The 24,610-nt window shown below is 37.8% G+C and overlaps 4 protein-coding genes across 5 annotated transcripts; 2 read left to right on the top strand and 2 right to left on the bottom strand.

Annotated features, from left to right (window-relative positions):
* The first annotated feature begins 1,481 nt into the window (after positions 1-1,481).
* On the top strand, positions 1,482-13,380 carry FCA (flowering time control protein FCA). Its single transcript, XM_023658326.2, has 17 exons — positions 1,482-1,958; positions 2,670-2,740; positions 3,290-3,368; positions 6,111-6,193; positions 6,268-6,319; positions 7,025-7,092; positions 7,383-7,449; positions 8,713-8,792; positions 8,885-8,949; positions 9,200-9,259; positions 9,563-9,707; positions 10,852-10,923; positions 11,016-11,570; positions 11,715-11,906; positions 11,990-12,184; positions 12,375-12,440; positions 12,518-13,380. Exons 1-17 carry the CDS (start codon positions 1,829-1,831, stop codon positions 12,557-12,559), a joined length of 2,022 nt encoding a protein of 673 aa, XP_023514094.2. The 5' UTR covers positions 1,482-1,828; the 3' UTR covers positions 12,560-13,380.
* Positions 13,272-15,896, bottom strand: LOC111778473 (peroxidase 40). Its single transcript, XM_087119175.1, has 4 exons — positions 14,409-15,896; positions 14,147-14,338; positions 13,901-14,066; positions 13,272-13,825 (listed from the first exon to the last, which is right to left on the bottom strand). The coding sequence occupies exons 1-4, from the start codon at positions 14,721-14,723 to the stop codon at positions 13,422-13,424; spliced, it is 1,077 nt and encodes a 358-aa protein (XP_086975301.1). The 5' UTR covers positions 14,724-15,896; the 3' UTR covers positions 13,272-13,421.
* A 721-nt stretch (positions 15,897-16,617) lies between these two features.
* LOC111786135 (putative WRKY transcription factor 48) lies at positions 16,618-17,728 on the bottom strand. The gene is made up of 2 exons (XM_023666477.2): positions 17,483-17,728; positions 16,618-17,312 (listed from the first exon to the last, which is right to left on the bottom strand). Exons 1-2 carry the CDS (start codon positions 17,713-17,715, stop codon positions 16,742-16,744), a joined length of 804 nt encoding a protein of 267 aa, XP_023522245.2. The 5' UTR covers positions 17,716-17,728; the 3' UTR covers positions 16,618-16,741.
* A 2,620-nt stretch (positions 17,729-20,348) lies between these two features.
* Positions 20,349-24,347, top strand: LOC111778476 (protein REDUCED WALL ACETYLATION 2). 2 transcript variants are annotated; one of them, XM_023658330.2, is made up of 16 exons: positions 20,349-20,789; positions 20,958-21,049; positions 21,126-21,263; positions 21,347-21,403; positions 21,514-21,586; positions 21,676-21,834; positions 21,926-22,075; positions 22,174-22,429; positions 22,507-22,628; positions 22,705-22,791; positions 22,880-22,968; positions 23,058-23,120; positions 23,198-23,254; positions 23,739-23,835; positions 23,905-24,063; positions 24,159-24,347. In XM_023658330.2, the coding sequence occupies exons 1-16, from the start codon at positions 20,757-20,759 to the stop codon at positions 24,162-24,164; spliced, it is 1,638 nt and encodes a 545-aa protein (XP_023514098.2). In that variant the 5' UTR covers positions 20,349-20,756; the 3' UTR covers positions 24,165-24,347. The 2 variants fall into 2 exon arrangements, with proteins under 2 accessions (XP_023514098.2, XP_023514097.2); XM_023658329.2 differs by having other exon boundaries at positions 21,123-21,263.
* The last annotated feature ends 263 nt before the right edge of the window (positions 24,348-24,610 follow it).

The raw sequence follows: 24,610 nt of genomic DNA, 5'->3' as shown, positions 1-24,610 counted from the left end.
TAGAACAGTGACAGCCCTAGATTTTTGGGGCATCCATGTGTGTGAGTGATATTGATTTATAAAGGTAGATGTATTTAGTGTGCGAGGCAATTCTAGGTTCACCTGCGCTGCTAAATATCCAAAAGGAGGCCTTGTTGGTACAGCTCACTCTTAGTGGTCTGCCACTTCCTCAGCTGTGCGCTGGCTGGCACATGTTCTTCCACATGCCTTGCTCTGCTCCCAATTCTCTCACTTCTCTTTCCCTTTCATTGTCATTTGGATTTCTAACTTTCAACACTTCCTTTGAGCCCCACTTCCTCACTTTGGAACAACAGCACACCTCTCTATCTTTTTCCATACATTCACTATTTTAAGCTTCCTTCCTCTGTGATTTTTCTTTTGAATTTTACTTCAGAAATATTACTCTTCATTCATGATTGATGATTGATGATGTGAGATTATGTTCACATTTTTACGTTATTTTTCTTTTAAATTTTTTCCATTTTGATGCGATGGTCTTTTATATTTATAATTGATGTGAAATTGTGGTGTTTACTTACATTCTTTGGATATGAAAGAACTGAGCAGAGGGGGTGGGTGTTTTTATTTATTTATTTATTTATTTAAATTTTAAATTATATTAATATTTTCAATGTCATAATTGTAAAAAAAATAAAAATTTATTGTTCTGAAGTATAATTTAAAATTTGAAATTTGAAGGGAAATAATTAAAATAATAATATTAATATAGCAAAATGGAGAGTGGGAGAAGTGTGATGTAGATGGGGCATTTATTTAATTGTTGATGGCCAAAGGAGATGAACATTAAAGAAGAAAAAAGAAAAAAAAAAAAAAGAAAAGAAAAAGAAAGGCTTTATTTAGCATTAAATGAATAAAATTCAGTGATGATTATAAGTAGTTTGGTGGCAACTCATAAAAGATGCTTTGAGTCGAAATTCTTTGTTCTCACATTCTTTGAATTTCGACTCTTATATATATATATATATTTTAAATAGTAAGCCGACACAAAGAAGAATGATTCTAATCCCAATCAACACATATTTTAAAATTATTTTGCTCATAAAACACTGCATTATTGATTTTATATTATAATTTAAAGCATAATTAGTTGGTTAAAGTTACATATTATCGACATGTAAGGCTATATGACGTGGCACTCTTGCAAATTAAGAATTGGATTTAATTAATTATTGGTGGAGTTTGATTATGGACTTCAAGATCATATTAAGTTGGGCCGTAATATCTTTTAAAGTCGGGCCATTCATTCTCATTATCTCTAGTTTAGATTGAGCCCATATGAGTGTATGGACCCAAGGCCCAATGGGCCGTTTTAAAGAAAATAATGCCCAAATGGCCCACTGGGTTTCCTAGGCCTGTTTTCCGGCCCACGTATTACTTAATTGTTTATTATTAATATTATTGTTTCTGCTTCCCTCCTTTGTCTGACAGCGCGGGATTCCTCTTGTCCTTCCGAGTCTGACTCCATCTTCCCTTCGCCTCTCCAAACCCGAAGCACCGACCGCTTAGATTTTGGAATTTCGCTTCACTTTTCTACAATCACTCTCCCCAAGACGACTTCACAAATTTGGGCTTTCCATTTCTCACTTCGGCAAAGCTGGATAGGCACAGAGGAGACCGCTATGGCCCCGACCAAGATTCCCACCCTTATCGTTACTCTGCACCTTCTTCTGGCTTCAGCGACTCCCCCGTGAACCACCACGACAGTCGCCGAAGTCCCAATAAGTTCAGCGGCGGCGTTGGTCACCGTCGGCCTTTCGACAGCCCACCGCGCTACTCTACTCCCGGTGGAGCTGCTGATTTTCGTCCAATGGGAGGAACTGCCGGGGGATTCCGTCCAATTCCCGGTACTGGCGGTGGTTTTGGGTCCAATTTCCAGCCGCCACCTGTTGCAGGGCAGAAACGGGGGTATCCTTTCTCCGGCCGTGGAAGTTCTCCAGGTAACATTTTTGTGGATTAATTTAATTGCAGTCTCTTCTTTTTCCCTTGCTAAGAGCTCTAGGTAATTCTTTTTCAGTTCTTTTCTTGTCAGGCTTCGCTTTCTTAGTTCTATTTACTTATTGTGCTTTGGTCAGTTCTATCAAATTCTGAACATTCTTTGCCTGCAATTATCTCGTTATCGACTAGCTCTATGTGGTATAAACTTTATGCAAGGTTTGAATTATGTAGTTGAAAAGGAACTTTAGTATCGATGTGTAGTTCTTTGGATTGCCTCTATCCCGATTGGCCCCCAATAGAGGGGAAAAAGAAAAAGGAAGCTTCATGCAAATGTTAGCCATCGATGGGCCTGTTTTCTCTCTAAAATCTATCGTTATATTGTGTTAACTCTTTGTCATCCTAATTCATTTTTTCACAAGATGCTTTGAGCTTTGTGTGTGCGATGATTTAATCATTAAATCACGTGTGTTGTGATAATTGATAAATATTGAGATGGGATGCGAACACTCAGAAAAATGTTTTACCCGCTTTGTACAATGTTTATTGAGCTTAATATATTTATGAGAAGAAACATAGACTCTCATTAAGAGGTTGATTGGTTTTAAATTTCTGAATGATCAATATGTGAGATATTTTTAGTTTAGTTCTTATATTTTCATAGCGCATCTTCGCTAATCTTGCATCTGGCTAAAATCACCATGTTCTGTCTTCAGATCATCAGGACGGAAGCAGTTTTGCCAAGCTGTTTGTTGGATCTGTTCCAAGGACAATTACAGAAGAAGATGTAAGCTTTTGTGTTCTTTATGTTTGTTAAAAGGTCATGTAGTAAATTCTCCCAACTGTTTTCACTGCATTTCTCATTGAAGCAATACGTGTCTGATATGGTAAGTCTGGATGCGTGTCTAAAGATGACGAAATGTTTTCACTTTCTTTTGAAACAAGAGACAGTTTTCATTGAGATGTAATGGTATGATGGAGGAAGCTGTTTTTCACCGTCCATTTTCTGGACAAATGTCTTTTGTGTCAGGGTAGTTTTTGCACTATCTTTCTTAGGACATATGGTTTGAGAGAAATAGGAGGATTGGAGAGAGTAAGGGTTCTTGGAAAGTGTGTATAGGTCACTTTTATGCTATATTTGGGGTCATGTAACCAAGTGTTTTTGTGGATACCCTTTGTTTATGATCACTATCTCCTGGAGCCATTGTAATCTATTAATGACTTCATTTAGTGGTCTTGGTATGCCCTTTTAAATGACCTTCATTTGGTTTTATTTTGATTTTCGTTCACGTAAACATGTTTCTTAGCTATTTTTTTTTTGCTTATTTGATGCCAGATTCGCCCATTGTTTGAAGAACATGGAAATGTAATTGAAGTAGCTTTGATAAAGGATAAGAGAACAGGCCAGCAACAAGGTAAGCATAACTTCTGTTTTGTGTGAATCACTTTTGGTTCATACGCATGTCATTTCAGGTTTTGAGAGGCTCGAAGAAATCGTGAGCTCGTCTCAGTTTGTTTGTGCAACAAGTTTGGTGCTTGTTGGTTTTGGTTGCGATCCTAACTTTTTGTCCATCATGTCAAACAAGAAGAAGACAAGGCATGTAAACCTGCTATAATATCAAGTTTTGTATGGCAGTGGAGCACAAAAGACCGTGCCTTGTGATAGTAGCTGACTAGCTGCAGCAATGAAGGATATATAACCCCAAAAAGTTTTTTTTTTTTTTTTTGTAATGGGAGTGTCTGCTGCCAGCAGTTTAGCTTTTTTTTATGTCAGGATGTTTAATAGTTCAACAAATGTACAGAATTATAAATTTAGAAAATACACGTTTTTTAATAAAAAAATTGATGTTAATATATTGTATGTTTGGAAGCATTGAATGTGTTTTTCTTACTGTGGTGAATGTGGTCTTTTTAAATGGTTTTAAACTTTGAATTGTGATTGATGTGGAATATAAAATGGCGATGGGTATGAAGTTGTATTGACTTGTCGATTCAGAATGGATTTTGTGAGGTGTATGATTGTTGAATAGTTGGTAACTGATAGCTTAGTTCTATGATATTCACAGAATGAATGGATGAGTCTCAAGATTTTCAGGCTGCCTGTATGTTTCTCTGAGTAGGTTAAGTCTATTATGGTACGGAGAACATGGTTTGGTTTGTTGCCTTCTTGATATATTATGATAAAACTATTGTTCCCTTTTTAATTATTTTCTGTCCCAAGCAGACTCTTTGGGAGTTCTTCTGCATCCTGTAACTTTACCTTTCTGACCACTTGAAACTCATCCTCTTAGCCCACATTTCTCGTAGCTCAGTTGCTGAACTTGTCACTGTTGCTTTGTAAAATTTGTCTTAGGAGGTTTTCATTCTCGATTAATTTTATTGGGTTTGCGGTGTTTTCAAAGTTCACAAACTTGTGAATCCAGCCTAGACTTCACCCTGGATGTTTATCTCCTGTAGTTCGAAGTTTTTGACTTTTCTTCAGCTTGCACAAGGAGATCCTGTGTCTTTGTTGGTTGTGACATATGATTGTGCATTTTCTGGTCCATATAAATGTTTTTATCACTATTGTGGACACTACCCCGTGCAAATGTTGCATTTTGGCAGGATAAATCCTCACTGCCTTTTACTCTCTTTCTTTCTGGAATCTAGAAGTTCCAGAAATTTTTTCAAACGTATGAAGTTATAATATACAAAGGCCTAGATCTTAGGAGTTACAAAAACATTTCTCCTGGAGCTATAAAAGGAGGGTAATTAGTAAGTCCTCACTGTAGAATTGATTGTAGCAAAGTGATGCGGCTGTCAGTGCAACCATGTTGAGCTTCGGAGGATTCATTTTTATTGCAGTGGCATGGAAAGAGGCATTTGTAGTATTTTGGATGTTCCGTGCTTAGTGTAGATTCAATATTTTTGTTGGATGAATAGTTGCACAAGCACCTGAATTTATACATTTGGAAGGCCACTCTATTTTGGATGATATTGTATCTTCCTGTTCAAGTTCTCTGCTTTAGTTGGTAGTAGGAGGCATTGTCATTGTCATTTCCAAACCTTTTGCAATTTTGTTATTTAAGGTCTTGATAAGGATAAATAATGAAGTTGTTTGAGTATATGGTTTCTGAGGGCTTTTACTTAACGTATTTCATGGCTGCATGTAGCCTATGATCAATGTGCCTTCTGTGATTACAGCAAGTTGTTTTATAGAGCGAGTGAATGCGACTAAATTTTCATGTATTTGTTGGAAGGTAGGCTGTTTGACCTCATAATTACTAGCTTATCCTATTAAATTTTAGTTTTAGTGCTGGGATACGATATTTTCTTCAAGTTTGTTCAAAGTGAGACATTGTCTCGGTAATGGAAGACTGATATTCATGACATGGAAATGTAAAAAATTTATCAATGGCCTCCAAGTGGAAAGCTTGTGGCTTCTTTATGCCATGATAATCATTCGATACTAATGGTGGTGGTCCTAGTGAATATAGACAAGGATCACAATCTCAAAGATTATTTAGGCAGTCATAATGTCCACGTTAGCGTTTATGCTAGCTTATTCCTAATGCTCGACGCTGAGAACTTCTTGACTGGCTTTTGCAACACTTGAACTTTTCCCGTCTATTAGCTATTCTGTTGGGCCTGAGATGGGTAACTAGTGGTTGCTTGTATGTTTCAAATCTTTTCCTGCGGGGGTTGTTGAGCGTGGAATATAGTCACCACCTCATGCTGCTGCTTTCTATAGTTTCTCTCTACGGTTGGCCCTGTTTGTACTGAATGAATGGAATTAAAATTGTGTGCTTATATTCTCCAGATGCAATTTGTTATCTTTTCAGTAGGTTATCTTTGAATCCTTATGAAACTTAAGGGGTTCTTGGTGTTCTTTTCCAATATCTTCCTAAGTGTTTCTATCCCTTTCTACTAAATTTTGATGATTTTGTAGTCGATGTTATCTTTATTTTTATTCTCGTAACCGTGAAGTTGGCCTTTCTGTAGATTGTAATGAAATGTTGAATGTGGATGTAGCATTAATTTTCCATGTGACAGTTGTAGCTTTTTCAGTGGCTAAATGTAAATGTCTGTCTACATGTCTGTTCACTCATAAGTGTAACACCATAAATACAAAGTTATGATCCAACGTAGTCAAATCAGAACAACCTTTACTCATGCAGGGTGTTGTTTTGTAAAATATACAACCTCAGAAGAAGCTGATAGAGCAATTAGGAATTTGCACAATCAACATACCCTTCCTGGGGTGAGTTTCCTTCCCAATTATTATTTATCTGTCTCGTATGCAATGCTACCATATTTTATTAAATATGTTTACAGGGATCAGGCCCGATTCAAGTTAGATATGCTGATGGAGAGCGAGAGCGCCTTGGTAATTGACTCTTGAATCTGGATTTTGTCTTTCATTTATTAACCTTCATCAATCTTTTTCTTCCTTTTCCCCTTCTCTTTTTTGTGTTCTAGGGTGCGGGTGAGGGGATTAAATTCCCGAGTCAGTAGTATTAGCCTGATTTTTTTTTATAAAAAAACTTTGATTGTTATGGTGGAGAAATTCAATTTTGAAAATGGGTTTGGGTAAAAAGAAATTTGGACCGAGATATGAATTTCAATATGGACACCGGGTGATTGAAGTAGAACGCCAGAATGTTAATGGCGTGGTACCTCAAGCCTGCTCGAGTGAGAATAGTACTAAGTTGGGTGACCCCTTAGGGAAGTCCTCGTGTTCCTCGTGTTGCACCCCTTAATGATGTGGAACCTCACTCTAAACTAACTTTTTTGAAACTGTCGTTTTGAGCATTACCACCTAGCTTTTATTTTTTAGTATCAAATCTTAAAGAACGATAATTAGTCGATGTGGAATCAGGCATGTCTTCAACCACCTTCCCCACAAAGGGGAAATGTAGCTAGTTCCTTCAATTCTGCGCCGTCATATTTCCTTCTCACCATCTTATGATAACTGCATATATGGGGACTTTTTGCTCCTTCAGGATCCAAATCGGTTGAATGGTGAATCTGTCTACAAAAAAACTTTCCATTTATGATTTTATTGATTTTTCCCATTACTTATTTTCTGTAGGTGCAGTTGAGTACAAATTGTTTGTTGGTTCCCTAAATAAACAAGCCTCAGAAAAAGAAGTCAAGGAAGTATGTTATAACCGTGTGGTTAAGCCTTTTTAATCTCGATATTGCTATCACATGTTATCCGTTTCTACTTCTTTTCCTTTCTCTTTTTTGAGCCATCAAATTGATTATCAACTTTGGTTTTGTTGAGCTCTTTGAAACTAATTAATATCAGAGTTTTGGCCAAATGTATGCTGTCACTTAGTTTTTGGTTGTGGAGGCGTGTACGCCTTTATCTTCTTAGTGCTTTTACATGGAGTAAAATCATTTGGTTACTTCCACTATCTCTATACATTAATATATTTTGTTCCCAGATCTTTTCTCAATATGGAGTAGTTGAAGATGTTTACCTTATGCGGGATGAAATGAGGCAAAGTCGTGGTATGCCTTTCAAATTTATTTGATCATGTTTTAAGCAATGTTTTGATTGCTTGAAGTCGATACATGTTTTTGTTCTTGTGTAATGTGGATGATGCATGTTAATTTATATTTTAAATGTAAATGGCTAAGATGTTCATTATCGGTTGACTATTATTTGACATGGGATGGAATCATATTGGGATCATAATTACAAAAGAACCATGCGACCGATGCCCATAAAGAGGCATTAAACCTCATCAACTCTTGAACTCCCAAATCGTGTCACAGGACTGTCCTCTCTTCTCTTAGCTGATTTCCAAAGCCATTTGGCCAACAATACCTCATTTCTCTTAGCTGATTTCCAAGCTCCAAGTCTACCCCTTGCAATTGGCAGTGTAGCCAACCCCCCAAAATTACCCTAAGGTATTGATCTTCCCATTTGCCTCTCTCCCAACGTAGATTCCCCAATCTTCTTTCAAGAGTTGCTGCTTCCTTTTTAGGAATTAGAAAAGGTGAAACTAAGAATATGTAACTATTTATTAGGCAATCTTAGATAAACTTATCACTGAGTGAATTGGACTATTCTACCAAGCGTCCTGTAATGAGGTTAGGTTACTGTTGTGATGTCCCACATTGGTTGGGGAGGAGAACAAAACACCCTTTATAAGGGTGTGGAAACCTTCCCCTAGCAGACGCGTTTTAAAGCCGTGAGGGAAAGCCTGAAAGGGAAGCCCAAAGAGGACAATATCGGCTGGTGGATCTGGGTCATTACAATTGTAGACCCAACCAATTCACTTACCCCAAGGTAGAGTGCAATTGAATCAGTTTGGGTCATGTCAAGTTATTTATTATTGTCTCTTTATGTTTCTTTAGTTTATTCTGTTATTAAATGATTGTGAAGACCTTTTGTGTGTGTGTGTGTGTGCATGTGTGATGGGGGGGGGGGGGGGGGGGGGGGGGTGATTTGTTTCTAGCATTTTTTTTTTTTTTTTTTTTATGATTATTGATTTTAATAACGGAAGTTCGTAAAATGTCTTCTAATATCAATACAAGATGACTCTTTGGAGAAAAATTTGTTGAGGAAAAAAGAATGTAGTTAATTGTATTGGATGAATAACTTCGCTCATCCAGTGATGGCAATATAACTTTAAGCATCTTCAGCTGTTCACTACTGTGTAATAGGCCAGTCAACTATTAGATCCAAAGCTTGTCATCACTATCGTTATTACTATCCCTACTATTATTTTGACTTTCCATATGTGTCTAAGTCATGCAATTTTGAAGGATGTGGATTCGTGAAGTACTCTCATAGGGATATGGCACTGGCAGCTATAAATGCACTTAATGGAATCTATACAATGAGAGTAAGTCTATCTTTCTAGAGTTTATGTTTCTTTTTTCTGCAGTATTTATTACTGAAGCCTATTACATGATGAATTTCCTTTACTACATATAGGGTTGTGATCAGCCATTAAGTGTTCGCTTTGCTGACCCGAAGAAGCCTAGATCTGGAGATTCAAGGTTTGATATGATGTGAGCCTTCATGATCAAATTTTGAAATTGAAAATAGGTTCTTTGAGGCCTTCCACCACCATTATTTTCTTATTTCGCATTTTATTAAATCTTGGTTTGAACTTCGTTTTAGTGGGTATATTTAATGACTTGTTTTGTAATTTGGCCCTTGCTTCATTTATTGTTTCATGTATTCTACACCCGTCCACTACTTTTTATCATTAATAATATTTATAAATTGAGTATCTTGCTTTTTCAGGGGCACTCCTGCATTCGGAGGTCCAGGTTTTGGTTCTCGTCTTCAAGCACCTGGGCCAAGGCATGGCCGTTGTTTTTTAGTGTTGTGCATAAATAGAAATCAGAACACCAAATTTTCATTGATCCAATTAGAAGTACCAAAACATAGTAGGAATAAAAATACACTCCAATTGGCATTGGCCGAAAATAATTATAATTGTAAAAGGATTTCAAAAGGGAGCTGCAGTTAGAGGTCACGAATTTAACGCATGTGGTAGCTGATATTTTCCCTTGAGCCATTTTTTGATAGTCATTGTTGAGGTCACTCCTTGCATTGTCTTAATGTTTTCTACTCATGCTCTTGATTCTGTTGTGTTCTTAGCAGACCAATGCCTAATTTTGGTGAATTTATGGGTGATCGAATTCCAATTGATGTACGAGGTTTTAGGCCACCTGTTGATGCTGGTGTTCATACCTTTGGGGGTCAATTGCCTCCTAGGTCCAGTGAAATGGGATTGCCTTTGAATTTGGTAATTTATTATTATCTTTTGACATGTAATTTTAAGGGTTGTTCATGTTGTGATTTATGCTTGGTATATTCTTTCATTTTCCTCAACTAAAGCTCAATTTTCACATCTCTAACCTTTTAGTCAAAGATATATCCCTTAACTAGTTGAGTTATGCTTTAGTGTTGGTTATAGTACGTGCGGTATTTGGTTTGACTTACCTGCTCTGTATCTAAGCCATTACGACGAAGCCATATTTTTCATGGGAGAACTCATAAGATATTAATATTTTATTAGGTGAACTTGAAAGCTTGAACTACATAGCCTCAGAGTTTTCAACTTCCTCCTTTTATGATTGGTCAACCGTTAATAGTTTAACGTTCACGTTTATCTTGATGTTAGATAAGCCAACCTAATTGTTAATCAAAGAGCATTGGCACAAGCATTTTAGAAAACCTATTCTGTATGATCCTTGTATTGGATATTGCCTTGTCTCTTTCTAGGTAAGAAACCTCATCTGTTGAACTTCAAAGCATGCTACAGAATGATATGATAGAATCTACCTAGGTGCAGCTGATATGTGTAATTAAGAGGCCTTTCGATTGGACATTATCAACATACAAGTACATGAAAAAATTCTTAATTTTGATGGCCTACTAAAAACCTGAAAATAAGTTTGCTTATAGACCTCCCCCACTAAAACCGTCCTCGAGGACGCTGAAAACATGAAAATAAGTTTCCTACTGGAGGGCACTGCTCTGTCTGGAAGTGCAATCTTAAAGTTAATATGGTGTGTCTTTAGCTTCTTGCTTGGGTTCAGTTAATTGCATCTAATTGTTCTCCACAACTATTGATTTGTTTTTTACTTGATATTTTACTGATGATACTGAAAGGGATGATAAAATTTGGTCATCAAGTCACTTGATGTTATGATCAAGTTTTGGACTGTTTTCAGTTATGAGTGATGAAATGAATCATCGGAGTCGTCATCGTGGATAATGTTTCTGTTTAATGTTATAAATTATCTTTTCCTTTCTCTGGCCTCTTTTATACCTCGCATATGATTATACTCTTGAGAGGTAATCGGTGGGTAATGGATGTACTTTGCATATCTCTGTTAATGACCCATTCTTATTCTGTTAACTAGTTTGCTTGCAATGTTTTTTAGAGTGGTCCTGCTAGTAGGTTTAGAGGTCCCACCCAAGGGATAGTCAATCCTGGATCCTCAACTTCTCCACTGGTAATTTAACGCTGATTTATGGTTTTAGGTTACCTGCTAGATTGTATCCTAGCCATTTCCAATGTTATCTAACCTCATCTTAATTTTATTAGAATTTTATTCAGTCATCAGCAAGCCAACATCCACCACTGGGCCTGCAAACGTCACCAGTGCTAAAGGCTGTTCAGTCACCGAAACAATTGCCACCTCCGAGTCAATTGCACTCTCATGCTCCGACCTCCTATTCTCAGACACATACATCTCCAGCATCAGTACAGCGGCATAGTCAACCGCCGAATTTTAATTCTTCTAGTCAAATGCCCTTTAGTCGGCCTGCACCTTCACAAGAGTCACCTGGCTTAGGTTCACAGTTGGCCGTATCTCAAGCTATGATCCAGCAGAGTGCCTCATCTGCTGCAGCCACACAGACTCCTCTGACTATGAACTTACAATCCCATGCTACTGCCCCTAACCAACAGCAGCTTCAGCCACGTCAGAGCTCACCTTCTCGGTTGGCTCACATGCTGTCACAGCAAAAACAAACCCTGGAGGCTAGTTTTCAGTCTTCCCAGCAGGCATTCTCTCAGATACAGCAGCAGTTGCAGCTGATACAACCATCAAGTCAAAGTTCAACATTGCAGCCAAGTTCCCAGACTATTAAGCAGCAGGTAGGTAATGAGTAATAGCAAGGGGGTTTCTCTATACTAATAGAATATGTTTGGATTTGTTGATGTGCATGAGACCATCAAACTTTTTGATCCCTCAATTTAAGGTTGGGCATTGAATATCTGTTGTTTTAAATGCCCTTGCAGTCTCACTGGGCGGGGGTTGTGCCACATACAGCTTCCAGTGCCACTTCTGCAACTTCAGATACACGTTCATCTATGGGCCCTCTTGTAGCTATAAATACCCAACTTGTAGCTCCTCTAAAATGCAATTGGACAGAGCACACTTCTCCTGATGGTTACAAATACTATTACAACAGTGTAACCGGTGAGAGTAAGGTGAGTTTCTTTGAAGCTTCCATTTTCATAAAGATTTTGCTTTGATTTGTGTGGTTTATACTCTCATGTGTAAAAACCTGCAGTGGGAGAAGCCTGAAGAGCTTTCGGTGATTGAGCATCAACCAAAGCCACCAGTACTGCAGCCCCATAACCAGCCACATCCTCAACTACTATCTGCCCAGCAACTCTCTCAAACTCCGCAAGCCCAGCTTCAAGCTCAGTTCCAGACACGGATGCCCCACCCTCAGCCGCTACAGCAACCTTCATTCCATTCACAGGTCTGTCTTTTCTATTAGCAGTTTCAGTTTTCATTATTGCATTGAAAGCTCGGGCAATTGTTTATTCATTTTGGCTGGTTCACCTCATTATATGACGGTGGACTTCTTGGATAATTTAATATCTTGGATTCTTATATGACTCTGGCCTTGTTTATGTATTTTGTATGTAACTTATTCTGTTCTTATGCAGGAAGGTGCTTATACACAATTGCAGACAGTTAATAGCTCAGTAAATGATCCTACTCGCTTCCACCAGGTATGTTGTGCTTGTATTTGAATTCAGCCACTTCACTTTTCCCGAGTCAACTTCATGCAATTGGCTATGTACCTCAGGGACCTCAGGCGAATCAAGAGTGGGCATGGAAAAATAAATAATCAGCAGGTTGGTTTTCTAACTCCATTTGTGGTATATATTTGGCTTGTAAGAGTTTAACTCCACCGAGATTGGGATTAGGGCGAGCAGAGTGATACGTAGATGTGTTAAAAAAATATTAATTAAGACGGTCAGACATTCTGTTATCCAATTAATTAGGTTTGGAAACTATATTCTTAAGCTCAATTGTATATCAGAAAATACAAACGAAAGCGTCATAGACTCCTATACCTTCTAATTAATGGAATGTATGAATGGGCTTAATTATATAATTGAAAAGCCATGAAATAAGGAAGCGTCATGGATATGCATACTGTTAGACTAATGTTGAGATGTTCTTTACTTAAGAACTGATGAATTGGGTTGTTTTTAGATTTCCTTGGAGGTATTATGAATCACATAAGCTCCTTTACTATGGTAGAACTATTTGGTCTTCAGCTGGTGCATCTGCTATTTAAGTTTTGAAATGAAGAAACTAGGCCCCCTCTGCCTTGAAGCTCTGAGCAATGTTTCAATAGCGTTTGTGTTGGCCGCAAATTCTCTCAACGCGTGGCCTTGTACGATCTATACATTGGCTTAGTTAATAACATACCGATATCGTTGTATCATATTGCTAAGATCTCTGTATTCCTCATAAACGTGTATGTACTTATAAATTAATCTCTCAGCATGTACTGTCTGTTCTTTTGTTTTGTTACATCTTAAAAACTGGAGTGGAAGAGGATCCGTGTACCTTCTTTTGTAGCTATGATTCATTCACTTGAAATACTAGTTGACAATAGTACCTTCTCCAATTCAGCAAGTTATATAATCTTTTGTTCAATTTTTGGTGCTCTTAGATATTGAAATTTAACATAATCTAGCTTAGCTCGGAGTACGACAGTTAGTTCGGATCACTGTCTGTGTTCCAACGGGTGGTTTGAGGCTTCCCATTTTCACCATTGACTGCTTGAAGTCTTCAAAGAAAGCAATCGGGTCCACAGCATAAGTTTCTACTATTTCTCTAGTTTGGTGATCACTAGTTACAAGAACTTGATCAGACTGGAGCAACCCTTCTCCAGTGAGAAGATTGATGTAATACTGGTTGTCGAACATGACTGGGGTTACAAGGTCGAGATGTGCCAGTGTCGAGGTGTTACCAGATTCTGAGCAGAGCTGTTTTAGTGACTCGATGAACTCTTGGTTTGCTCCTTCGTTAGGGCTGTTCCGGTTATTCTGCAGCCTAGAACTGAATGAAACACATCGTGCTAGTCCCAGCGTGTGCGCCCCTTCATAGATTGTGAAACATTCAGTCGAAAAAGTGGTAAGAAAAGTCGAAGAAAGATGAGAACCGACCAAATCACCTGAGAGAGCAACCATGTCTCTGAGAGAAAGGCCAAGGTTCTGGAACTTTGAAACTAGAGTGGCCACAGTGGAGTTAGGCGCAGGAATGTTGTTTTGTGCTGCTGTTTTGCTAGCACTCAGGCTGTCTCCTCTTCCAAATTCCACTTTCCACACAGGTCCTCCAGACTGCAAATTATTTGGAAAAAACAGTATCAGAATAACGCCTTTCGTAACTCCTTTTAGAATTCTATGGTCGATAAACGCACAAGAACGACAGAGTCTCGGGCCGCAATTGCAAGAATGTCAGCACATGAAACTGTCTGTGGACAAACAGATTCGATCTCGGATTTTATGGCATCAATCACTTCAAATCCTCTCAGCGAGTTCGCATTTGGAGCTGCAGTTTTCTCACCAACAAAGTTGTCGTTATCGTCCAACAACACTGAAGCATCGCACCCCTACACGAAACAAGTTCACATTCATTAGAGCTATCAATCCACTGAAAAACTAGGAAAAGCAATGACTTACATTGACAAAGCAGTCATGGAAATGGAGTCGAAGCAGAGACGCTGCCATTCGAGGGTCCTCAGCAATGGCAGTTTTGACCCAATAGAAGATGATGGATTCTGCCTCGGGGCAGAAAGGGGGCGTGCCGAAGGGCATCTGGTTCTCATCCCCTCCTCCGTATGATGCTTTCATGTTCGCCGAAGTGACTGCTATAAGCTCGAACATTATTAGACAAAGATGGAAGGCGAGATAGTTGGCCATTTTTGCATTCCAAAGACAACTGAAATGGAGATGATAAGGGCGATGGGGGGAGATTCTGTTATTATATACATGCATAAAGTAGGCTAGAAATCAACTGCTACATAACAAGTGAGACGTGGAGAGAGGGCTTTTTCACTTCAAACTCAAGTTTGCCAAAATAGGCATTGGGTAGGGCTAAGTACCAAGTGTTAGTTGGAGCACGGAAACACAAGTATGAGATTAGTTGGAGTCGAAAGGCTGTCAAATTTTAGCCATTTTAGCATGAATATATCTTAACCAGTTGAACTATGTTTACATTGACGGTTCTCTCTGAAATGCATTTGGTCGTAGAAAGTGGATTTGATGAGGGAAGGATATGTAGCAGGTGTAGAGTGGATGATTTCAAAGCTCTGTTTTTTCCAGCAGGTTTGTGACAGAGAACGGTTCATAACCACTTCAATTAAGGGCTCAACAACTCCACTTTTATTGGGTTCTAAATGTTTGGTTAAACTGATCACATGGTCAGCTGCCAAAGGTAGCTCGCTTGAATGAGAGCCTTTTTGGGCTTTTAAAGTTTGTGGTCGTCTGAATGAAGTGATGATCATCAATCTTCAAGGTCACTACTTCATTGCTTCTCTGAAATGGGCTCTCCTGCATGGCCTCCCTTAAAATGATCCAAATCACCCCCTCATATTCATCTGACTTTAAAAATAATTCATTTTGGAAAGCATTTTTTTTACTCGGTTCGACTTTGCCTCTACTCGAGGCCAAGGTCTCTCATGTGAGACGTTGTATCTCATCATGTTGTTCCCAATTAACATTTCTCATATGTCTTGACATCATTCCAATTCACGGAGTGTCATCGTCCATTACTACTCACTCGGTCATGACAGAGAATGGGTTCACGTGTTCTTCGTAATATCGAAACATCCTGAACATCCATTCATCATAGTTCAATTGAGGCATTGGCCCTCCCATGCTCATGCCATGTCATTTACGGACTCCGTACTGAATAACGATGCATAATCCACCCTCTGACACTTGAGCTAGGGTGCAATATCGGCACACCTATGTCGCCTCGGTACTGTCCTTGAAAGACCCATTTCAAAGGAAGTAACCTGAGACACTCGTCTCGCAACGCTTGCCCTCACTATGACACACGTATGTGCTACATGGGTAACTCGCTTAGGCCACAGGACCAAGGATGGTGGGGAGCTCACGTCATGCCTCCTCTAAGGTACACTTTGAGGCATTTTCAATCCTCCTCGGGTAGACGTCATTTTGGCAAACAGTCATACAGTGTCGTGAAGAGTCCATCTAGAATTGCATGCCCAAATTCCCTTTGAAACTCCAACTTTCAAGGTTAAGGCCCGTTCCTTCAACAAGCCTATCTTCAACACTCCTGTCTACTTGTGGCCCTTATCTTGCTTTTGGATCGTCTTCTCTTCAATACCCACTTCTCTAGAATTGCATGGCTGGATGAGCGCAACCTTAGGGTCACCAATTTACTTGAGGGTCACAAACTACTCTCTTCATAGTATAGTCTACTAACGGCTAGGTTGTGACAGAAGCTAGAGTTGAAAGCACTGGAAGAGGAGGTGTTGTCTGTCGTACTTGGAAGTAACGTAGGAGAATCATGTATTCTGGAAAAGTACTCTGGATCCATGCACACGTGTTTTGGTGCATTTAATTGGTTGAAGTGTTTAGAGTTTGTATTTTCACAACCACTCCCCTCCTCCCGTGTAGGTTTCTACCCCACACTCAAAAACTAGCATCCAACCTCCCATTCCCTACCCTTATACTTTAATAGTGCCTTTTAAAACCCTAACCCTAACCCTAACCCTAACCCTAACCCTAACCCTAACCCTAACCCTAACCCTAACCCTAACCCTAACCCTAACCCTAACCCTAACCCTAAAATGAAAAAACCATAGCTCAAACAAACCACACATTAACACATTTAAATAAATAAAAGAACTAAATAAATAAATAAATAAATAAAGCTACTTAATTTAATTATATAATATTATACAGTGATGGGGATTGTGTGAATGATGAAAGAAAAGCTCATGAATTTTTAAAATATAAGAAGACGGAAAAAAAGTTATTTATTTTTACTCTTCTTTGGGGATGTGTACGGAGGAGGAGGAGGAGGAGGAGGAGGGTACGATCATATCTTGCAGAAGCCCATGGTCTTTCAACGAAGCAGAACTAGGAGAGGATCCACCAATACGACGCCGTTCTTCTCCGAAACACTGGAACATCGGTTCGAATCCTCCGCACGTGACAAGCTCCATAGGCGGCGGCGGTGGCGTTGGCGGAGTGTAGGTGTAGGTGTATTGTTGGTGTTGGAAAAGAAGGGGCGGTGGATGGAGGGCGGCGGAGGTGGAAATTGATGCTGAGAGGGATCCACGTGGCAAGATGGGGCTTTGATGATTGTGTTGACCTTCGTAAGTGGTGACGACGACGGAAGGGTCATGGGAGGATCGTTCGACTCGCTTTTTGACGCCGCAGCCGGCGGTGGTGCAGCGGTAATAGCTTCTTGGGTAAGGGCTGTTTTTAACGGCTTTCTGACCGTACTTCCGCCACCTGTAACCGTCGTCCAGATGATCCATTTCGGTCTTGGTCATGAACGCAAATCTGGGTTGTGTAGCCCTTTTCTCGTTCTTGATTTTGGGTTTCAACCTAACCACCAAATATCAAAAAATGAATAAAAATTAACAACAACACAAACTCTCCTGCTATGATATTGTTCACTTTGAGCTTCCTCAAAAAGCCTTAGTATTCGTTGATTATAAACTCATGATAATTCCCTAAATTTAGCGGGACTTTCATCCAAGATTAAGAAGGCTTACTTGTGTTGGTTGAAAGGATCCAGGTCACCGGCGTCGGAGGAGGAAGAGAGGGAGGATGAATTAGGAGTTGAAGGAATATTAAGAAGGCGGTCGGAGGAGGAGGAGGAGGGCGGCGGGGGCGGAGGGGTGGTAGCTGCAGAGAAGAGATCAAATAAGTCGAACAAAGTGGAGGGCTTAAAGGAAGACGAGTCCATTGGGAACTCCAACATGCAACTAGGAATCTCATCTTTCATATATATATATATATATATATATATATATATATATATATATATATATATATATATATATATATATTATTAGTGATTTGGTCGAAGCAAATGAGTCAACTAAAAAAGCAGCTAGGTAGCTACTAAGGGACACCCAGTGTCGGCATCCGATCCAATTAGTCAGTAGCTAAGTTTATAAATACCTCATCGTTATCTAGTCACATCTAGCTTTTTCGTTATAACAAGTTTAACTTTTTACATTGTTTAAAGCTATGAAGTGTACTAATTTAATTTAGTATATAGTTTAATATGAAAGAGAAAGGAATATGATCTGTTTCAATATATTTTACTATTACAAGATCTGAAACTATAGTATAAATATATATTATACATATATATAAGCTGTATTATAAGACGTTGAACGAATCACTTTTCATTTTTATGCGTGTGGATGCTTTCAAATGATATGCGGATTTGTGGAATTCAACTATTTATTGGGAGGGATTAAAAGTTCTATTTATTCTTTTATAAATAAAAAAATGTTTTAAATGCATGCCTTTTACTTTTTACCGTTTACCGGGGACTGGAGGTTTCAAAATTCATGATAAACTTGGTATTAATTATAGGTATTTATTTTGTTTTAAATAAATAAAAATATCTTCCTACTTATCTCTTCTCTATATCTATATATATATATACTTTTTTATTTATCCTTTGACCAATAAAAGTGTATAAAAAGCGTTACACTTTCCCAAAAGAAACTGATTCGGTTTAAGATTTTAGTACTTAGGTTATTAATATTTTAATATGTTTATTTATTTATACTTTTATTATTCCATTCCCTTTCTCTCCCATCACTTCTTTTTTTTAATCTTTTTGTGACGTATTTACAAAGTTATTTTAATTATTTTCCCCACTCCTAAAATTGGTGTGACTCAACTATTTCATGCTTTTTTGAAGTTTAAAGAATATAAGAGAATACTTCTTTTTTAAAAAAAATCTCATACCCTTCGCTTAAAGAAAATAATATGTTTTTTTTTAAATAAAAAATAAAATAGTTTGGTTCAAAGTTGAAAATATTTTATTAAATTAAATTAAATTTTTAATAAAAAAGTGCATATGACTTTGGCATTTATTTAGGTGGGGAGCCTATAATGGGTTCATTTAATATATGTCTAATTGTGCCAAAAACACATCCTAATTCCTAGACCTTACCAAATATTTAAATGTAAAAATAAAATGAAAGAGTTGTTTGAAATAGACATTAAAGAAATGGGGACCACACTTGTACAACCGATGCTCCAATAGGTCGGTTCCTAAAACCTTTGACACACCCACTAGGCATCCAAAGGATCCATTTAGAGATGGGTTCCATTTCATTTGCTGGGTTTCTCTCAGTCTCATCATGTTAAAATACGTTTGCTAAGTAGAGATTGGTTTCATTTCCCTTTCTAATTGATCACCATTGATATGTTCTTCTATCACTGTTATATATAGTTACTCGTGGAAAGTGATCACCACCACCTTTTATCGAATGTCATCAAAGGAGATCTGCACACAAGAGCTAAAGCTCATGCGATTTGGTTGCACTTAAGCTAGCAATCTCGTATGGAGAAAAAAAAAAATTGCAAATCTAGCAATCTCATATGGAGAAAAAAAAAATTTACAAATCTAATTGAGCAATTCAGTTTGGTTCCACCACTAATTTGTTTCGCTTAGCTCCAGTCTTCTTTTGGTACAATTTCTAAGGCTAATTGGGGTGTTTTGGTTAGGTATTGGCAATTAACTTATAACTTAAATAGAATTCAGAAGGTAGATGAGAATGAAACATTTTTTTTTTATGAGGGTGTGAAAACCTCTCTCTACCATATGCAATTTTGAAATCGTGAGATTAGGTACAATATGTAACGAGCCAAAGCAGACAGTATCTAACTAGCAATGGACTTGGGCTGTGCAGTGTGTCAACGAGAACGTTGGGTCGCCAACAGGGTGGATTGTGAGATCCCAAATTAGTTGGAGAGAGAAACAAAACATTTTCTTAGTAGATGCATTTTAAAGTTGTGAGGTTGACGGCGATACGTAACGAGCCAAATTTGATAATATTTGCTAGTGGTGGACGATGGAGTTGAGTTGTTACCTTTGCATCAATAAGATATGTTTTGAAATATTTTTTTTATTAAAAAATATAGTTTATTTTAAATAATCATGCACATTTTCTTCATTAGCATGATTGTTTTAAGCACGTGCTTTTAATGAGACCATTTAATATTTTTTTAAAAAAAACAGGATAGTTACCAAATTATTACCGAACATATTTCAAATACTTTGAGGACATTATAATTAGTTTTCTCCTTTTATTATAATTGCAATTGATTTTTTTTTTTTTTAATAAAACCTCATTACTTTAGAACATATATTCATTCTTCCCAAACTATAAGTTAACTGATATTTTTCTTTTTTTAATTATGAAACCTATAATTAAACTAACAAAAAAGACATAAATGCTTTACAAAGTTATTAGTTCGTTTTGGTCTTTTGGTCAGTTAAAAGTTTTAAACTCCTTTACATTTATTATTATTTATTTATTTATTTATTTATTTATTTATTTATTTATTTATTTATTTATTTATTTATTTATTTATTTATTTTCAGAACTCCGCAGCAGTGGAACCGTAGAGAAATAAAGAAAACTGGGAATGACTAACCGTTTCGGCCGCCCCCTCTGGGTCGCCGGCAGAAACTCCGGCGGCGGCGTCGTCTGAAGCAACATTGTTGAAAAAACGCCACATTGTTGGGGAGTTGAAGCTGAAGAACTGCTAGAGCATTACATTTATTGTTTCGAGCGTTCCTCTTTCTTTCTTTGATTCATCTCTAACTCTCTTGCCTACATATGCTTCCAATGGAGCACTTCTCTTCACTCATCCTCTTACGTTTTCATCTTTCTATTCCATTTTCCTCCGATTGTTCTTGCGGATGCCAAACCGTTGGTAATCCTTCTTGTTGTATTGTAAATTTCACTTCTGATCGACTTCTTCCATTTCGAATTTTGTCGGTAATTCGTAGCGATGATCTTATTAGGTCCTGTGACGCACGGCCAGGTTTGTACTCCGATCACTTTCGAACTATTTCAATTCGTTTGATTTTCACTGAAAGAAGCTAATTCTGTTGTGAACTTCTCTAGCATTGTGGTTTTTCATATGATTTCGTTCGCATGCTCCATTGTTAGGTCACGAATTTATGTTCCTTTTGTCGCTTGATTGCCACAGGTTTCGTTTCTAATCGGATTTATAACCACATTCGTAGCCTGGATTTATTCGGAGTACTTAGTATTTAAAAATAATTCGATCTCTTCCAAAGTGTAAGTTGATATCCTAGCTGAAAAGTTTTTCATTCTTAAACATCTTGCATACTGAATCTGGATACGTTTTTAGAAGAGACTCTGATGTTGGCTTGGCTGAGGCGGAAAGTCTTAGTGTAAAGGAAGATGATAGAGCTGTTTTATTAGATGGTGGAGCTATCAAGCCTAGTCCTTATGGAGCTCGAATTCCACCTTCTTTCTCTAATCTTCTCAGGTTTATCAAAGAAACCATGGATTTTTCTTCCAATGTCAACTGCTGATGCTTTCGGTTTACTAATTTTGTTTATTGCCTGCTAGGTTCATATTGCTGGAACAGTCTTTCTTGATAGAAAATCGAATGCTACTCAGAGCAGCGTACGTAAACGATTGCATACAATTTAAGCTAAATATTTATATGCATGATGAATTTGATCTCTTGTTTATGAATATAACTCTCTCTTTCTTTCTTTCTTTCTTTCTTACAGATGTGAATTTGGTTTTCTTTTAGCATATTTCTACATTTGTGACCGTACCGATATATTTGAATCCTCAAAGAAGGTGTCTTAGATCATTCAGTAATTTAACTTGTTTTTATCGAGAGACATGTTTGTACTGAACATATTTGTTTACATGGTCAATTTTTGCAGAGTTACAATCGAGATCTTTTCTTCTTCCTTTTATTCCTTCTCATCATGGTGTCAGCTATAACTTCATTCAAGATACATCTCGATAAATCGCCATTTTCAGTGAAACCCATACTGTTCTTGAATAGGCATCAAACTGAGGAGTGGAAAGGATGGATGCAGGTCAGTTCACCCCTTCACATAATTATCATCGTTTTTTAAATGGGTTGAAAGCTTTTAAGAATAGTTACAGTTTTTCTTTGTTTTTGTATAGGTGATTTTTTTGATGTACCATTACTTCGCTGCAAGAGAAATTTACAATGTTGGTCGTGTATGTGTTGCTGCATATGTGTGGATGACTGGATTTGGGAATTTTTCATATTACTATATTCGCAAAGACTTTAGCTTTTCCAGATTTGCTCAGGTATGCGCCTGCCCTCCTATGATTCTTCAATATCTTGCTCTTATGTTTCAAGAGAGGAGTTATTATGTGTGCCACTTTTTACATTTTGTGCTGAGCAGATGATGTGGCGGCTTAATTTCTTGGTGTTTGGTTGCTGCATTGTCCTTGACAACAGTTACATGCTATACTATATCTGCCCCTTGCACACTTTTTTCTCTCTTACGGTATACGGCTTTGTTGGTATTCTGAACAAGCACAATGAGATTAGATCCGTCATTGCTGTGAAATTCTTGGCTTGCTTCTTGATCGTTATCATAGTATGGGAAATACCCGGAGTGTTTGATGTGCTTTGGGAACCATTTACCTTCATTTTAGGTACCCTCTGGATCTATTTTATCTTTGAGAGGACAGAGGAGTTTTGGCAACCAACCTAAAGATTCAAATTATTGCAGGATATAAGGATCCAAATCGATTGGCAGAACAGCTGCCTCCTATGTATGAGTGGCACTTCCGCACAGGGCTTGATCGCTATATTTGGATATTAGGCATGCTGTATGCTTTCTATTATCCAACTGTAAGTTTGCAATCGCTATCATAACTGGATTTTCCCTATAAGAAATTCTTTATAATGAAAAGGATGGTTTTGATAGGCTGAGAAATGGATTGAAAAGTTAGACGAAGCCAAACTGAAGCGCAGGATATTGATCAAAACGACAATTGTTGTGACATCCTCAATGGTAGAATGTTTTTTTAGTTGGATAATTAGCGTATTCGTTTCTTGGTGTTGTCCTCCTCTTGTTGAAGCAGAGTTATTTGACCTTTCAGGCTGCATATCTGTGGTATGAGTACATATTCAAATTGGACAGTATTACTTACAACAAATACCATCCTTACACTTCCTGGATTCCCATTACGTATGTGAACCTTTTCTTTATATATTGGAGCCTGAAGTACAAAAACTGTGTTAATTATTATTTATTATTGTCTTGTTCATGTGGCGCAGGGCCTATATATGTATACGAAATGTTACCCAGAGTACCCGTAGCTATACTTTGCTCGTTTTCGGGTAATTTCTTCTTTCAACCCATTTAGTGCTTTCTTTTGTCATATAATATAACTTGTACGTGCTTTAAACTCATCCAGTTGGATTGGAAAGATTTCACTGGACACATACATCTCGCAGTTCCATATTTGGTTAAGGTATGAACCTCCATTTTCAGCTGGTATGTTTTGTTCCAGGCATGATATATAGTTTTTGAATAATCCCCAGGTTTTCTTCTTCAGTCTGACACATAAAAGATAAATATAAAATCTAAGATATATTGTGAGATCCCACATCGGTTGGGGGGGAGAACGAAGCATTCTTTGTAAAGGTGTGAAAAGTTCTATCTAGCAGACGTGTTTTAAAAATCTTGAGGGGAAGTCCGGAAGAGAACTCAAAGAGGACAATATATGCAACTAAGCCTATTGATCTAGTGGCCTCCTATCTAGGATTAAATATCCTACCGGTTTCCTTGGCTAGTAAAATCATGCGGTTGTAGCTAAGATTAAACAAAGTGGCTTGAACGAAAAGATACATGCAGATAATCATCTAAGCGCGTTACTATATGCAGTCACATTAACGATATTAAGCTAAAACATGTTCGTGCTAACTCTGAGAATGGTCTTTTTTACTTTCTTCCAGATCAAATGCTCCGGATGCCCAGCCGAAATTGTTGCTGACTATCATCCCTGACTATCCTTTATTAAACTTCATGCTTACAACTATCATACTGATGGCGGTCAGTATTAGTTATTTACTTTCACGTCTTGATGATATTGAAAATGCTGAGGTGTTTGCTTGGATGCAGGCTTCTTACAGGCTGTCTGAGCTGACAAATACATTTAAAACGGCATTTGTACCTAGCAAGGACAATAAGCGCATTATGTATAACATGATCAGTGGAGGTGCAATCATGGGCATCCTCTACTCCTTGTCCTTTGTATTCCTCAAAGTGCCACCAGCGTTGGTAAAAAGTCCTCACCCCCTTCTGTAAAGAGTATAGATATCACTGAAGTCTAAATTGTAGTATTATTATCATCTTTGTTCATGGTTGCCATGCAGGTTTGAGAATTGGAGAAAATCAAATAAAGATTGTACAGAAGGGCACTGGAGTTGACTACAATTTTCTGTGAAAGACAAGAGGGAGCATTCGACTCCAAACGAGAGTATTGAAGCACGGAATTTGTTTTACAGGTTAACCCCACTGATCTTAGTGAATTATGAAATGAAATAAAGTACATTTTCCCATCACTTTAGGCCAATTTTTTAGATAATTTGAGATGAGGGTCTTCTATTTCATACAATCAATTGTTCTTCACCCAAATTTCTTACTTTTCAATATCAAATGAATAACAAATTTCCTTCCCTCATTTCCATTTACTTGCATTTCCTTGACACCTCAACAAAAACCGCTTTTATTCGCTGGCATGTCACTCGACTCTTCATCGTACGACAAAAGAGTGTATACTCTTGGACTCCTACTTTGCTTGCGTTCTTCACCGATGCAAACTATA

This window comes from Cucurbita pepo, chromosome 17 (genome assembly GCF_057944985.1).
Source record: "Cucurbita pepo subsp. pepo isolate OVF chromosome 17, ASM5794498v1, whole genome shotgun sequence".
In the NCBI taxonomy this organism is placed as follows: domain Eukaryota; kingdom Viridiplantae; phylum Streptophyta; class Magnoliopsida; order Cucurbitales; family Cucurbitaceae; genus Cucurbita; species Cucurbita pepo.
Note: the sequence above shows the minus strand (reverse complement) of the source record. Positions and strands in the feature narration are given on the sequence as shown.